Below are 17911 nucleotides of genomic sequence, written 5' to 3' on the forward strand. Positions count from 1 at the left end.
GCTAATTATTTATTTTATTATTTTTTAATTCGTTAATTACTAAATAGTTGCTAAAAATTTAGTGGTACATAATATTAGCAAAGAAAATAAAGACAAAATATATTTCTTTAAATAAAAACTGAAGTTTAGAAAAATTTTAAAATTCAGCATCATATTCTGTATGAAGCTTAAGCGCACAATATGACAAAAACATACTTTGCATAATAAAATATTATTTTTATTGTTTAGTCCTATAAGATTTTTTCTTGTCGATCCATTGATTAGAACATATGCTATGAAACTTGAAAATTTGACAGTTAACAGAGTTCTATGATTCAGAAAAAATATTTTCTTAATGGCAACTACTGTAGAATTCAAAGTGACATAGTACAGGATACAAACCCTTGAATGTAATTAGTATATAAGTATATGCTTCATTATAACGAGTTTTTCGTTGAAATATGATGCTCGCCCTGCATTTTTGAATCGTGTTCACATGTGCCCCAAGCTTGTTCACATCTGCCCTCTCCCCCCCCCCTATAGGGGCACATGTGAACAATTGAAGACATTTTTTTAAAATTCCATAAAGTATAGAAATATTTTTTTTTAATCTGAAAAAAAATCCATGGCACAAAGAAAAGAATAGTCTTTCCTTGGGGACCCTTCAATCATGGGGACCCTTTTTCTGTGAGAAATGGAAAATATTCTCTGAGAAAGTAAGAAATGAAAAAAAAAATGTTCACATGTGCCCCCTTTTCCCCTATTTAAAAATGGAAGTTGATTTGTGTGTGTGTCTGTTCCTTACGATCCACAGTTTAGGTCAGAATTTTACCAAACTTGGCAGAAAGGTCCTTTGAGGCTCAAGAATTCACATAGAGAAGTGTTCCTCCTGCTACGGGGAACCCCCCTCCCCTCCATATGGAGTTTCCTTATACAAATCCAGTTTACGCTGAATTTGCGCCAAACTTGACACAAAGGTCCTGTGATGCTCAGGAGTTCATACAGGGCTTTTTTTCTTAGCCCCGATGGTGGGGGGTGGGACAGCACTCTCCCCTGTTCCATTCTGCTTGTTGGTTTCTACTAATATCAGCATCATTCAATTTTATAGAAGTGAGATCAAAATCCCCTGAAAATTATCGATTTAGATTTTTTTGAGGTAAAGAAGAGTAGTTCGCACATGTATAGACCTCAGGAATAAAAAGATAGCAGTTTTTCACACAAATTATAACTAGACTATGGTAATAGAATTTCCTGTATTGAAATATTGATTTTTATCATAAGCATAATCAATTAATCTCATCGTTCAATTTTTTATGCCTCCTCTTTCCAAAAATCATTTACGGTACTTCCAAACTACCAAAAAACGGTATCCAAAATACGATAATTTTCATGCAATTAGCAATTGTAAAAAAAGTTCATATTTCTTAATTAACAATTGGCTATATGAACAGAACTCCATTACGTGCATCCATCTCTGCTTTTTTTTTTTTTTCTTTTTTTCAGGAATTCTTCAAAAACGATAAAAGTAAAAACATTTTTTTTTTTAAATTCCAACATAACTTCTAAATTATGTTGGAATTTTAATTGCATTTTCAACAATTCAGTACATCCATGAAGCTTCTACACTGTTAAAAAATTTACGGAAAATTTACGGTAATTATTACTGGCATTCATGTTGCCAGTAACTATTACCGTAAAAATCAAATGTTACTGTAAAATTTTACGGTGTCCTCGGTAGGCCACAACAACCAATTGGCGCTGGGATCGCTTATTTATCCGGTATAAATTACCGTAAAAATCAGCGATGCGTTAAGTCCGCCATTTTACAGTAACAATTACCAGAAAATCTTCCTGAATTTTTAACAGTGTAGGGAAATGTTATAACTTTTAACAGTGACATATTAGGTATACATTTGAACAGAGAATTTAAGCATCATGAAAATGAAGATTTAAGACTCAAGTCAATAATTTATCGCTGTATACTCTGAAAAAGACAGGTTTGAAACTCGAAAAAAAGAGCATCACCTGCTTAAAAACGATGGCACATAACACGAAGATATATTAGTTCATGGGAAGACATTCATTTTATGTAAGACTAATTTATAATATGCCACCACATGTTTCGATGATTTTCTCATTTATTTTTTTTTTAAACTTTGCAACTGACGGTTACTTTCAGAAAAAGTTTTTTTTTTCCTTCTCTCTTTTCCCCGCATTTCTCTTGATTTGTTAGATGTCTTGATGGGAAATAAAGTCTCTATTCAAGATATTTGTGTCGCTCTCTTTATAAATTATGGAGCATATTAATAACTATTTTGATTTCCGAAAAGCAATGATGAACATCTGTTTTCACAAGTCATAATATTTGAGTTAAAGTAAACAACATCGTATTTTCTTTTTTACTTAGATGTACATTAATAATGCTAATATAAAGACAACCAGTTTTGATTTAGCAGATTTCATGCGAAATAAGTAACATTTCTCAGTAATCTAATTTTTTCGGTTAAGAATTACAAAGCATTTTTTTAATTAATTTATTTATTTACATTTGAATTACATAAAAATACAAAAAAGAGAAGTAAATTGACAGTAGTTTTAAGGAATATACAAAATTTCAAACTAATGTTTAAAATGTAGGTCTATGCTAGTTTCAATTTTTGCATAGCGAAAACTACTTTGAGTAAATTATGCTGTAACAAAGATTACGTTATATGTTTCTCAGCTCTGTCAAAAGGTTGTGCACTTAACAGAAGTGCCCCGGAAAAATCACCGAGATCCCTTAAAAACGAGATTCCCCCTCCCTCCCTCACAAAAGAGAATATTGCGCCTTAAAGTAACCCACTTAAAATTTCAATGGCTCTCTTTCTAGATGTCTCTGTGTCTGGACCTCTGTGACACGCATACCTAGACCGTTCGGCCGATTTTCATGAAATTTGGCACAAAGTTAGTTTGTAGCATGGGAGTGTGCACCTCGAAGAGATTTTTTGAAAATTCGATTTTGTTCTTTTTCTATTCCAATTTTAAGAACATTTTCCCGAGTAAAATTATCATAAGATGGAAGAGTAAATTACCAATGGGCAAGCCAATTGGCGAGAAATGTATCATACATTATTTGTAAATATACAGGCGAACCAAAAGACCTTTTAATTTTCTACTACGAGCAAAGCCGTGCAGGTACCACTGGTGTCAAATAACTCTGGAAACAGCAGGCAAAAGCTTCAAGATGATCAACAATATTAGTTTCCAGCAAAGCGCTGCCATAGATTGAATAAGTAAAGAAGAGACAAGTCGAAAAATAAGAAAGAAAACAAAAAGCTAGTTGAAAGTTGTTGTGTTTCCTCGTTGGCAAGTCTCCACGCAGCTTGGTTATTTTAAACTCCAAATTGAATGAAAGTTTTTACATGAAGTTCTAGCATTCAGTAGTAGTTCTAGATTTTTCAGACCCGAGGAGGATTTCAACTCGTTTCTTTCAATCTCAATTTTACCAAGTAATGCGGTATTTTTATCACACGAGTTTTCAAGTTATAAAAATAATATTTATTGTTGTTTTAATTAATTACCAAATACCTACTTCTCACAGATGGGTCATTCTTCAAAAAGTGTAACATTTCGACTTTTACAGTAAAAACTTTATGGAACAATTCATTTAACAATGATTTTTAATTTCATCAAAAATATATCTATTTAAACCTGCCAACAATTTTTTAATAATAATTTAAGTATATTTTTGGTTCACAACATGTGAATTCTCACCTCCGTGGCATGTCACACACCTTGTGTGACTGTTTATGTTGCTTAATAACTTGTTTAATTAATAGTATATACCTATTTATCGATTTTTCCTTTCACAAGTGTCTCAAATACTAATTGTTTAGGTATATTTAATTTTTCAATATTGTGTTTTAGTAGTACAAGAAGTCCATGTCACACAATAAATTCTCACCTCCATTACCTAAACAGTAAATGCCATTCCTCGTTAACACGTGGCAGTAATGACATCAAATTTTATTTTCCATGATACAAGGGAGCCCCCTTGTTTATTTTCAGCCATAGTTGAAGTTGTGAGACTTTTGCCGAAAAGCAAAAATACAGATTTTGCTTCAAAAACATAGTATGGTTATTCTGACTTCTGATCTCCGTTAACTTGAATTTCAGGGATGTAAATTAATGTAAAAAAAATATATTTTGATATACTTAACATGTGCAGAATAGTAGCAAAGAAGAAAAAAAAAATATTTCCTTGAAAAATGTATCCATTAGTCCTATATTAATGTAAAATTGCTCACCTCCGAGAATCTCACCTCACCTCCGTGACAGACCTTATCAATGTCCTTATTTCTGAGGTGAAAATAAATGATGGAGGATAAATACACATCAATAATAGGAATTCTACCAAAATTAAAAATTGCCAGTGTATCCTTAAATTTACTAAATACTATTTTTAACATACATTTGAAACTACTAATTAAGCCGTATTTTAATTAAAAAGACCTTAATATTATATTCCCACTAGTCATTAAAATAGCTGATCTTTTGCACAATTAACAAAATTACTACTTTGATATTAAATTGGCCTCGATTTTTAAACATTAAAAGTTTTTATTTATTTATATTTTTTTTCTACGACTAAGGCATTTTTTTATTATTTTTTTTATTTATGAGTAAAATAATTGGAACGTAGCTGGGCCATTGTTTATGGTTACTTCTAGTAGGTAACACTTTTATTAGAACGGAAAAAATGAAAACAAAAAGGTTTCGAAATTGAAAAAAAATTGCGTTCAAAAGTTACATTTTCTGGAGAATGACCCATATACTTAACCAGAGCTAAAAACTATGTTCATGGAAGCTAACTCTTATATTTTAAAAACAAATTACGTAAAACATTACTTTTATCAGTATCACTCATCTGAAAAGTTACATCTGTTAAACAAAATAATATTTTGAAACATATATTAATATTTTCCGGCCCTGAAATCCCTCTAATCAATAATTAGTATCTTCCGTCGTTGATTTATTGATATGTTTTGCACGAGCAAGATATTAATTAAATATTACTATCTTGCTACCGCGATTTCAATTTTATTACATTTTTAGTAAGAAGTAAAAATGACGCAATTTTAAAATAGAGGAAATGTTTCGATACTAGCATTGTGTTCGTTCTGCTTGTTATTATCATCTATGCCATAACAAACTGATTATCTATTTATGCAAGGCTAGAATTTAAATTATTCTATTCTCCGAAACATTTCTCTTGTGCAAATTTAATTTCACATTTGAAAGAGGAAGTAACAGGAACAAATTAAAATACGAATATGAAAGCAAATTAGTTATGGTTAACTATTGTGAAACATAAAATTGTTGAATTAAAATTGCATTGCTTTCCATATTACATAACTATTTAAAAGATTTCATTATGCGCTAGTCCATTTATTTTTTATTTATTTATTTATTTTTTCAGAAGTTTAGTTACTGTACGTTTACATACTGCAGACTAATTAAATGTACCGACATTTACAGTTAATTTTCAGAAGTATTCAAGTTTAACCATTTTATCTACATGAACATGATCCATTCGAATCTTCCTTTTACGTTGCAAACAATCCCTGGTATGTGGCACCGTTTAGCGATCTCCTTCAGTTTAAAAAGAATTAAACTGCATTCCAATGAACTTCTTTTCCTCATCATACCCAGAACAACTCAATTTCGACGCTGAAAAATTTAATTTGCTCTCGCGTTTTTTTTTTTTTTGAGCAATCACGATTGCTTATTGCTTTCATTTGACTGTTTTTGACGTTCCTTTGATTTTTCCCACCAGCACCCTCCACAGCATCACCGTCGACCGGGTCCTCACGATGCTGCACCTCTAGCGAAAGCAGTCTCCAGGTTTCGTCAATATCCTAAACTTACACGTATACATACACGCACCTACACACATATACATATATACACCTACACATGCAAACATACACCTACACACATACACAAACACACCTACACACTCACATACACACAACTACCCACACACTCATGCCTGCACACAGACACAAACACATATGCCTACACACATACACATACCCCCTACACACACCTACACACATACACACAACTACCCAGACACTCATGCCTGCACACAGACACAAACACACATGCCTACACACACACATACCCCCACACACAAACACACACGCTTACATATACACACACACTCGTGATTGCGAAAAACATAATTTGAATTCAAGATGACAAAATTCAAATTAATTTTTTTTTTTTTTTTTTTTTTTTTTTTGCATGCAAATTTTTTGCATGTACTAGTTATTCTGACTAATGTTTGAACTGCATCTTCGACGCTCTTTCACAACTTCATGGAGTTTTTATTCTGATTGTTTTAATTATTGTAATGTATTATTCTATTTTAAACACAATTTTATTTTATTTAAAAAACTATTTATTTAGTTTTCATTTATTTATTTAGTTTTTTTTTTTTTTTTTTTTTTTTAATCTTTACACTCAGCAGGCCACTTCCTTGATCAGATAACTATGAATCTCACAAGACTTCATTTTTTTTTTTTTTTGTACTGAATATTTGAAATGCACCCTGATAATTTTGATTGAGATGCTAGATCTACCTTTTGTCGAGTTAACTGTTGGGTACCTTCATCTGTAGATTTCAATTTGTGATTTTTGTTTTGATGAGATATTCTCTCGTAAAGCTTGTCTTGACTACAGCCAACCAGCCCTTGCAAATCCAAATGTCAATTTTGTTCAATAGCTGTTTCGTTTTCCGGATTATACACATACAGCCCACTTTCTTGGATGGTAAGGTTGTCGACTCTACACTTGAATATATCTAAAGTTAATAAGGAACAAGTTGGCTACAAAAATTTGCTAGTGTGTCAGAATAGCATGCACAAGAAAATGGAACTGCGAGAAAAAATGAGAGTATCTTTTTAGCATATACCTCCATCAAGTTTCTCATTTTTATATCAATGATGAATTTAAACCTAAACATAATCTTAAACTAATAAAAATATCAATGCAAGCTTTTCATTACAAATGTTAAATCTTTTTTGCAAAGCAATGAAGATGAAGCAAACTTTCTTTTCATAATTTTGAAGCCCTGATCCAAGATTGTAAATGAAAACCAATAAAAACAAACTGGCATTATTTTCATAAATATAGGTGCTGTCTGAGATCAGGGAAAAAATTAGAAATTTCTAAATCGTGTGTTAGGCAATTTTAATCGCACATCTTAGAATGAGACATGAAAAAAAAAAAAAAAAAGATCAACTAAAACAGTGGAAAAAATTCAAACTCAATAAGCCATTTCCTTCATTTCAAAATTAGTCTATTTCTATTTGCAGCCAAACAAAGATCTATTTTCATTTCTTACGCTGTATTGAATATTACAGCGGGAAAATATTTTCAAATGAAAAAAGAAGGAAAAATAGAAAGAAAGCAACTTCGTGAGACCTGCTGGAGGGGGTTTCTGGTCTTTGTGTGTTGCCACGCGCTACTTTCACTTTCACCTTTTTAACTTCATTGATAAAAACTTTGATCTTGTTCAAGAACGAATTCTAACCCTCTCGGCCTCTAGACGTTCTAATTTCTTCGATAGTAACATCAAACCCAGTTAGGACGTAAGATTTCTCATTCCATGAGCCTGCAGGTTCTCATGTTCAATATTTATTAAGCAATAACGAATAAGGTCACAGATCGAAGTGTCAGTAGGTCTCAATACTTTGAGCATTTTAACAAGACTTTATTTTGAGACTTTCAAGTTTTTGATGAATAAACTAACTTTCCCAACCACAAAAAAATCGAAGCGATTTTTTTTTTGGCAGAAATAACGCGATCCGTGTAGTTTATATTTTATTATTATTATTATTATTTTCGCAGCACCAAATAAGTAGTTGCTGAGGGTCCAAGCGAAGAATAAGTTAAAGAATTTTAGTTTTTGGTACTAAATTAGTCCCTTTGTTATTATCCTCGCTAACCAAAGATGGACAAACATTGTCTTTTGAAACACTAAACAAACTTTTTACTAGCAACCCATGTTACGAATGAATTAACAAAATTTGTTTTAGAAGTAAAAACGTTTTTTGCTGCATTTCTACTACCTCTAAAGTTGCCCAGGAAGTCATACTTTCAGCTTACTGTGATGTGAATGAAATATTCACCTTAGCTAGCACTCGATTATGTTTACATGCATAAACTTCTCAATATATCATTGTCTCTGTTTATTTTGGGGAAGTGTTTGTGTGTGCGTGTTTTCCAACTCCTATAAGCGCAGTTATTATGAGAATTATACAAATCAGTAATCACATTTTATTTTTATGAATAAGAATAATGTTGATTAGGAGTTTTTTCAATACATGTATTCCATAAGCAAGCTTAAAAAGAAATAATGCTATCATTAATTTTTATCATTTGCTATTGTGTTCATTAAATACTTTTGCTTTTCTTTGAATATTTGTTTCTTTTGACTACTAATTTGTTAATTTTTCCTCGATTAGTTTTTTGAAATCAATAAAGCGTCACTGTAGAAAGGCATACATTTAAAAAAAAAATCAAAAACACAATGATATCGTCAGTACATTTCAAAAAGTGTAGCTTTTTGATGAACGTAGTTATAAACATTATAGTTAAGCTATTTGAAAAATCAGCGTGCATATTACACATGCTATTAGTTATCTGTTGGATTTTTTTTCTTATGTTAAGCTTTGTGCATCTAATTTACTGACATGGCAAAATAATACGGACATAGAAGTAGAAACAAGTTAATGGTTTCCCAATGGTTCAAATTCAAGGATTTTTTAACTTGTAAAGTTAACACACTATTATTGAGAATTTAATTACTTATTTTTTTTTTACTATTTTAGGCAATGAATGGGAATAAAAATGGGAATAAATGGGTTCAAAATCACATTACATTTAATAAACATGTTCAAAGTCAGCAATTATTTCGTGAAATCACAAAATACACTCATGTCCATAAATTAAGGATAATGAAGTTCAGGCAAAGAAAAAGACAGAAGCAAAACAAATTTTACTTATTTATAAAGTTTAATAAATAAACAAAATGTAAAGAGCAAAAAAGATGCTATATGTTTGACATAATTAATAAAAATTGTGATCTTTACTCCCCGGAGCAAATTTCAAAAAAGAACCTATTTACAAAAAACAGTATAACATGGTTTATACGGAGTATGTCTCCCGGACGATACAATACAGGCCTTACAACTCCTAGACATGCTGAATACCAAATTATCAATGTAGTCTTGGGGAATATTACACCATTCATCAAGCAATGCCCTCCGAAGTTCCGGAAAACATGTGAGAGGGGGTTAAAGGGCTGCAATTCGTCGGCCAAGCACGTCCCACAAATGCTCTATTGGATTCAAGTAAGGTGATTATGCGGCCTATCCATTCGGGTGATATCCTTCGATTGAAGGCATTCGTCTACAATGTTTGCACGACTGGGACGGGTGTTGTCATCCATAAACAGAAATTCAGCACCCATGGCGCCCCGAAACAAACGTGCATGTTGTTCCAGAATGACATCCCGATAGATGTAGCCTGTCATCGTTACACTCTGAACATGCAGGTCAGTTCTGGAACCAAGAATAATTCCTCCTCAAATGAGCCATCCTGCACCACCGTAACGGTGTCGTTCAATGTTGTTCTCTTGGTAGTAACGGGTACCTGGCGCTCTCCATATAAAAGTCCGGCGAGAATCAGACTGCAAACTAAACCTGCCCTCGTCGGAAAACATCACACAAAACCACTGTTGCGGTGTCCACAAAGCATGCTCTTTACTCCAGACAAATCGCAGACGACAATGCGTTGCGGTAAGTGGAACACATCTGACATGCCTACGAGTATATAAATCAATGTGCCCTAAACGTCTGTACACGATCTGCCTTAAACCGTCGTACCGGTAGCTGAAGAAAGCTAACGAGACAAGTCTTATGTTTGTGTTCCGTCTGTTTCTTTTGGCATTAACTGCAAAATACCGGTCCTCATTCGGCGTTGTAACTCGGGGGCGACCTATACCATCGACTCACATTACCATCGTCTTGGAATCATTTCCAAAGCCTGGAGATGAAACTCTTGGCGATTCCAAGTTCCTCGGATACTTCCAGCTAGATACGTCCACATTCCAGTCGTCTGATAATTCTACCACGTGAAAAATCTTCCAAAAAGCTTCCTTTTTTTTTTTTCTTTGTCGTGTCCATGGACAATTAAATGGCTCCGTGTGTCTTCAAGACTGCGTCCACTAGCTGCAACGCATCTGTGCTGTAGAGGACCTCTCGAAGTTCTGAAGCAAGTGGCACCATACCCAGCTGCAGAACATGTGGGATAAGGGCCGGGCACTCAAGAATGTGATCCGGAGTCAGTTGGACATCGGTGCAGTTCTTGCAGGGAATATAAGTTCTCGTTTTGTCGGGAAGAATTTTCATCCCTTTATAGTGGTTTGTTCTTAATCTTGCAATTGTAGATGTTAGGATTCTGGGGCAATCAAAGTCGGTGATGAGGAGCTTCTTAAAGGTATGTGGCAGAAGTCTATGTTTTGCGACAGCATTTGAGTCTGCTAGCGTGATGGTGGTGCAAGGTTTGCCAATGTTTCTGCCTTCTTTTGCTAAGGAATCCGCACACTCATTCCCTTGTGCCATAACTATGCGGTTATTGCACTGAAAGGCTGTTAAAGCGCTTGTGAACAATTTTTTTGCCACCTTTCCTTATATACCCCTCTCTTACACTCTCGTCACTGTGACGTACCACACGCGCCATCTGGTGGTTTCCTGTAAGTTGCATATTCTTCTTCAAGATGTGTGTGATAATTGGTACATATACCCTCAAGTCTGTCTCACAGCGAAGGGGGGGGGGGGTGAAAACACCCCCCAGAGGCATTGGTTTTAACATAAATGCAAATTCTAATACAATAGTTCATGCATATGAAAGGGCTGTTCTGATCAAAATAACCCTTTCAGAAGGCATTTTTGATTTTAAAAAAAAAACCCTCCAAAAGGTATTTTAGATCAACTCCCCACCAGAAGGTATTTTGATCAAAAAAAAACCCTCCTGTAGATATTTTTGCTCAAAAAAACCCTCCAAAAAGTATTTTTAATCAAAAAAAAAAAAAAAAAAACCTCTCCAGAAAGTAGTTTTTTTCTAATAGATCCCAGCACGGTATTCTTTTGTACTCTATTTGAAAATAAAAATCATAGAGATATATTTTATCAAAATGAAAGACTCGCATAAATCACCCTAATAAAGCAATAAAATGTTTCCCTTTTAAGTTACATTTTTAGAATCTTTACATACAAGGTGCTCAGAAAAAGATCACACATTTAAAGCTCTAATAAAGAAAGTGATGCAGTTGAATTTTTTTCAGTAAGTTACCGCCCTATAGCCAGGGCAAAGGCAGAAATAAATGAAATACACCGCCAGCTCAGTCATTCCAGCCGAGGACTGCAGTTTCGTGCTTATTAGCACTCATCAGCCCGGCATAGGAAGTGACTGAGCTGGAGGTGGAAAACCTCTCAGGAAGCCAAGAGTACCAAACAAACTGGTACTGGTAGCTGGAGGTAGGTACTAGAGGAGGGTATATGTACCAAAACACGATTCACACAGGTTGTGAGGAGATCAAACACGCTATATATGACCCGTGTTTTGGCATGTATGCATTCAAGAGATTATTTCCCTACCCCATCCAGAGTTCTAATTTTACACAAAGCTTTATTGACTTTATTTTGTAAAAATAAAAATTTAAAAAAGAAAAATTAATTTTGATTTTGACATCTTTAATTCAAATTATGTTTTTCGCAATCACGAGTGTGTGTATGTAGGCGTGTGTGTTTGTGTGTGGGGGGTATGTGTGTTTGTGTGTAGGGGTATGTGTATGTGGGTGTAGGCATGTGTGTTTGTGTCTGTGTGCTGGCATAAGTGTGTGGGTAGTTATGTGTATGAATGTGTGTGTGGGGGGGGGTATGTGTATTTGTGTGTAGGCATATGTGTTTGTGTCTGTGTGCAGGCATGAATGTGTGGGTAGTTGTGTGTATGTGTTTGTGTATGTGTGTGTGCGTGCGTGTGTGTGTAGTTGTGTATGTATGCGCGTGTGTGTAGGACATGGATGCAACCTGGAGACGGCTTTCGCTATAGTAGCAGCATCGTGAGGACCCGGTCGACGGTGATGGTGCGGAGGGTGGCGGTGAGAAAATAAAATGATAGGACATCAAAACAGTCAAGTGAGAACAATAAGCAATCGTGATTGCTCAAAAAAAAAATGACGATTTATATAGCAACATAAAAGTTCACTATATTTTTCTTTCTTTTTTTTTCCAAACTTTACCGGTCCTCGTGCCAAAAAAGGTCGAGAAACGCGGTGATAATGTATATTTCATCCAAGGAATTGAAATTTTGCTTAGAACTTCTTACAGAAGAAATTGCAGCAATAGGCTGGTTTTTAATCTTGTATTTTGCTTTTATATGTCTTATTAAATTTCAGTTTAATATTTAGAAAAAAAATGTTGTTTTTACTTATTTATTTATGTATTTATTTTTGCTTAATTACTATTTACGCATTTGACACGTTCAATATTATTTCATTAACAATAGGGCCTCAAGATATTTACTGATTATCTCCGTGGCTAGTGTTATTCTGGCAGTCACGAAATCGTATCCCTCTGGTGCCCCCGAAGACACATGTAAAACTTTCAACGCAAACCACACTGGAGTGTCAGCGCAGAATTCTCAACCGAAATATGATTTAACTGTCAGTCCCTCAAGCGTCGCTCCAGGAGGAATTGTCAAAGGTAAGTTCAAACGTTCAGGTTAATTTTGTAGTAAGTCACCGCCCAAAGCCAGTGCTAAGGCAGAAATACTTAAAAACACCGCCAGCTCAGTTATTCCATCCGAGAACTGCTGTTTCGTGCTCATTAGCACTCATCAGCCCGGAATAGGAATTACCTGAGCTGGAGGTGAAAAACCTCCAGCCAAGAGAGTCAAACAAACTAGTAGCTAATGTGGAATTAGCACACTAGATGAGTGACCGCAGCAATAGTGCGGTTCAACCCAAAGATTGATGGCAAAGCATGGTATTTTGTAGTAAGTTATCCAACCTTTGAGTTGAACCACACCATTGCTGCGGTCACTCATCTGGTGTGCTAATTCCGCATTAGCTACCAGCTTGTTTGATTCTCTTGGCTCCCTTAAGAGGTTTTTCACCTCCAGCTCAGGTAATTCCTATTCCGGGCTGATGAGTGCTAATGAGCACGAAACTGCAGTTCTTGGATGGAATAACTGAGCTGGCGGTGTATTTTAAGTACTCTGCTCGAGATTGAAAATGCAACACCAAGAAGGAGTGGTCAGAAAGTGATGAAATTTGGGAAAAGGACAGAGACAGCAAGGAATAATAAATGATCTTAATTTCAAAATGATAGGCAGAATACAGAGCGAGAACGGCGTCGGCTCAGCAGGATGTAGGACCACCGCGAACAGCGATACACGAAGAAACACGTCTAGGCATAGAGTCAATAAAGGTGCGGATGGTGTCCAGAGGGATGGCTCTCCATTCCCTTTCAACCATTCGCCACAGTTCGTCTTCTGAACGAGGCAGGCACAGAGTCTGCAAACGGCGTCCAATCACATCCCACACATGTTCGATTGGTGACAGGTCAGGAGAGTATGGTGGCCAGGGAAGCATTTGTGTGCCTTGGAGAGCATGTTGGCAGTGCGAACATTGTGTGGTCGGGCGTTATCCTGCTGAAAAATTGCATTAGGTAGCCCTTGAAGGTAAGGGATTGCCACCGGCGGCAGCACATTATCCAAGTATTGTTGAGCCGTCATAGTGCCCTGAATACGAACTAGAGGTGATATGGAATTGTGTGCAATTGCGCACCAAACCATTATGCCATGTTGTCGTGCGATGGGACGTTCCACAGTTACTGCTGGATTAGATCTGTCTCCACGTCGACGCCACACACGTATGCGACGACTATCACTGGATAAACAGCAGCGGGATTCATCTGAGAACACGATATTTCGCCATTCTATCATCCACGTCGCTCTAGTTCGGCACCATACTAAACGTTGCTGTCTATGTTGTGGGGTCAATGGCAGTCTTCTTAGCGAACGCAGTGATTGCAGACTACGTGCGACCAAACGACGGGAAATGGTTCTAGTTGACACGGGAACATTCAGGGTATCTTGTACCTGCTGCAGAATCAAGGGACAAGTGACTTATGGGTCTGCTACAGCTTGTCGGTGGATGCGTCGATCCACGCGTTCTGAGTCACTCTGGCTGCCCCTGAACCCCTCAATCTTGCCACATTTCGTTGTTCCAACCATCTTTGAGCCGATGCACCGTGCTCGCATCCATGTGAGTATCAGTTGCGATTTGGCGTACGGACCAACCTCCCCTTCTCAGTCCGATCACCATACCCCTCGTAAAATCGTCTATCTGCTGAAAGTGCCTTCGTTGACGGCGGCCAGGCATTCTCTCGTGTTACACGTATCCTCCAGGACAAAAACAAAATTTCTTCGATAATTCTCCAGTCAGAAATAACGACACGAATATTGCCCATTCTGCAAGTTCCTTCCCTAATATCTTACTTCACGTGCGTCAGAGAGCTGCGCATTTCACATCATTTACATAACTCAGTGATGTACGTCTACTCTAAAATTTGCATAAATTTCTGAACACTCCTTCTTGGTGTTGCATTTTCAATGTCGAGCAGTGTATGTTCAGGTTAATAATTGCCTTGCTTCTCATTTTCTTGACCATTCGCCAATATCGACACACTGAAGGAATGACAGACAATGACAGCAGTCGCGGCGTTGAGGGTAGGAGTCTTTTTATGGTTTATTTATTTATTTATTTATTTATTTCAATTGAGGAACCAAAACTAGAAATTATATTTAAAAAAAAAAGCAGAAATGTCAAAATTTTCAGAACATAATTATTTCTTTTACTTTGTATATCTGTTTACAAAACATTATTGAACACAAGTAGTAACTTTTAGTTTATGTATCCATTGTTTAGATATTAGTAAATCAATTGTTTTACTTAAGAAAGCCATTCTTGTTTAATGAAATTATGACCAAGTGTTTGTGATTTCTCAAAATACTTTTGGGTAAATAACGTAAGTGTAATTGAGGCAGGGAGAAGCAAAGGGATGTAAGTGGACATTTTCAAGTATCGAGTAAAACGTGTTTAAAGATAAGATCCTAGTAGACTTTCATTGAAAAGTTTTTTCTAAATCATGCTGTAGAGCAGCACCTATCCGGGCTACTGTTACTATTTCTTGCCCCATGACAGAGGGGAGGTTCACCTACCATTTGTACTGGTTATCTCCAAATATTTAATTTTGCCACTTACATCCCTTTTCTTCTCACGCTTAATTCATGTCTAAGCGTTTCTTTGAATAAAGTTATTGTGTACATAATTCATCAAAATCTTAAGAAAAAGACGAGTTAAATTGTTAGATCTATCTTTATTACCTCAAAAATAGCCCTAACAAAATTTTGTACTTTTTTTGAGCAATCACGATTGCTTATTGTTCTCATTTGACTGTTTTGATGTCCTATCTTTTTATTTTCCCACCGCCACCCTCCGCACCCTGTCACCGTCGACCGACTCCTCACGATGCTGCTCCTATAGCGAAAGCCGTCTCCAGGTTGCATCCATGTCCTACACACACACACACTCACGCACACACACATACACACAACTACCCACACATTCATGCCTGCACACTGACACAAACACATATGCCTACACACATACCCCCCCCCACACACACATACACACATTCATATACACAACTACTCACACACTTATGCCAGCACACAGACAAACACACATGCCTACACACACATACACATACCCCTACACACAAACACACATACCCCCACACACAAACACACACGCCTACATACACACACTTGTGATTGCGAAAAACATAATTTGAATTCAAGATGTCAAAATTCAAATTTTTTTTTTTTTTTTTTGTGCCGCTGCTGAAAGACCATGGCTTTTGGGGGGGGGGGGGGTTGCCACCCCCAACACCCCAATTAAGAACCCCAATTGCCGCCTCTGACTGACAAGACGTTTTAGCATTTAGATCAGAGGTAGGCAACTGGTGGATAGTGCTCCTGGCTCGGACCGCGATAGGAAAAAAAAATTGGACCGCCGAATCTATTTTGAAATGACTTATATAAGTTCAAATATTTTTCTGTAAACTGCAGATTACAATATTTTTGGGAGCCACCCTCATCATTTTTAAAAATATTTTCTTAGTTATAAGTTGACTGATGCGAGCCATTTAAATGGCTACTATGTAAGGTTCACATTCGTTTGGGAAACTTTTGAAAAAGGAATATCATTCAAAACTATAACGACTACCTACCATAAACACTCTTTTCATAAATAAAATCAGGACTGCAGAGTTGGAGGGAAAATGACCGACTCCGACAACAAAAGTTTTAAAACCTTAGACTCCGACTCCGCAAGCACTGGCAGAGTTGCGGACTTTGAGGGAAAATGACCGACTCCGACTGTTGAAACTTGAAACGGTCGACTCCCGACTCCGCAGCCCTAAATGAAACTGCTCCCTCCTTAAACCTCACTTGAAAAATCTCAAGATCGCAAATGTAATTTCTCCTGTGAATTTTTGAATACAAATATACCTATCCATTGTATTGAATATAAATTTGTGAGGGAAAACTCAAGTAAAACATTTATTAAGCGTATGGTTTTGCGTTCCTGATCCTCGATGAAAATTTTTCAAAAATATCTACACCCCACTTAAAATTACTTGCCATTCCCTGATTTAGATCAATGGCACAGGATCGATCGATTTAATCGTCGATGACTTTTCGCGGATGCCAGAAACAGGCTCTCAGTCTACGTGCAGAGGACCCCATCCAAACCCTGGAGCATTCCCCAAGATTTTTGGGGTTTCAATAGCGGTCTTGGTGGTATTATTTGAAATTCTTGAGCTGTGGTCTTGATTGAAGAAAAAGATATTTTTTAATATTTTAAAGGTAAAATATGATTTTTTGGCTAAGCAATCGTTTCTTTCGTGCAAAGACTGTATTTGGAAGAAACCATGAGAAAAATATAGTCCTGATCAGTGTTGCCAGATTGGGGGAAATTTCCCCATTTTGGGGAAATCTGGTGCTCTGGGAAAAATTTTGGGGAAATGGGTTTTGAGGGGAATTCTTTGGGGAAAAATTTTTTTCTTGGGGAAAACTTGGGGAAAAAACCCTCGAGGGGGGAAAAAAATTTGTATTTAAATTCTAGTTTTGACATCTGGTAGTTATATTGTTTGTATCAAACAGCGTTGGTTTAGCTTTGCTCAACTTTATGGAATTGGCATTTCCCATATGTGGAATATTATGCTACGGAATTCGCATTAATAGTCCTGCGTGAGTAACTAGTTGATAGGTGAAACAGGCAAAAAAAAAAGTGTGAAGAATGTTCTTGGATAAATATGTACAAAAAATCATAGTTTAAATGTGCATACAGAAACAGAGTAGTAAATGAGAGTAGAAAAAAAAAATTTAGCTATTTCTTATCTCTCGGTCAGACGCTTGTCTTTATGACTAGTGGCACCTGCACGGCTTTGCCCGTAGTAGAAAATTAAAAAGTATTTTGGTTCCCCTGTATATTTACAAATAATGCATGAGGAATTTCTCGCCAATTGGCTTGCCCACGTTACGGTTCCACGTAATGATAACTTGGTAATTTAGTTGTTCATTTTATAATAATTTTGCTTGGGAAAATGTTCTTAAAATTGGAATAGAAAAGGAACGAAATCGAATTTTCGAAAAATCGCTTAAAGGTGTACACCCCATGGTACAAACTAATTCTCTGCCAAATTTCAGAAAAATCGGTCGAAGTCTTGGTGCAATGCGCGTCACAGACTTC

General features: G+C 36.1%; 1 protein-coding gene across 1 annotated transcript in view; it reads left to right on the forward strand.

Annotated features, from left to right (window-relative positions):
* The window catches only part of LOC129218507 (putative defense protein 3), an 84158-nt gene that overhangs the window by 11494 nt on the left and 54753 nt on the right, over positions 1-17911 (forward strand). The window contains exon 2 of the mRNA XM_054852796.1: positions 12598-12794. Coding sequence (XP_054708771.1) covers positions 12598-12794 — 197 coding nt within the window. The remainder of the gene's footprint in view (positions 1-12597; positions 12795-17911) is intronic.

The sequence above is a fragment of the Uloborus diversus genome, chromosome 3 (genome assembly GCF_026930045.1).
Source record: "Uloborus diversus isolate 005 chromosome 3, Udiv.v.3.1, whole genome shotgun sequence".
Lineage (NCBI taxonomy): Eukaryota > Metazoa > Arthropoda > Arachnida > Araneae > Uloboridae > Uloborus > Uloborus diversus.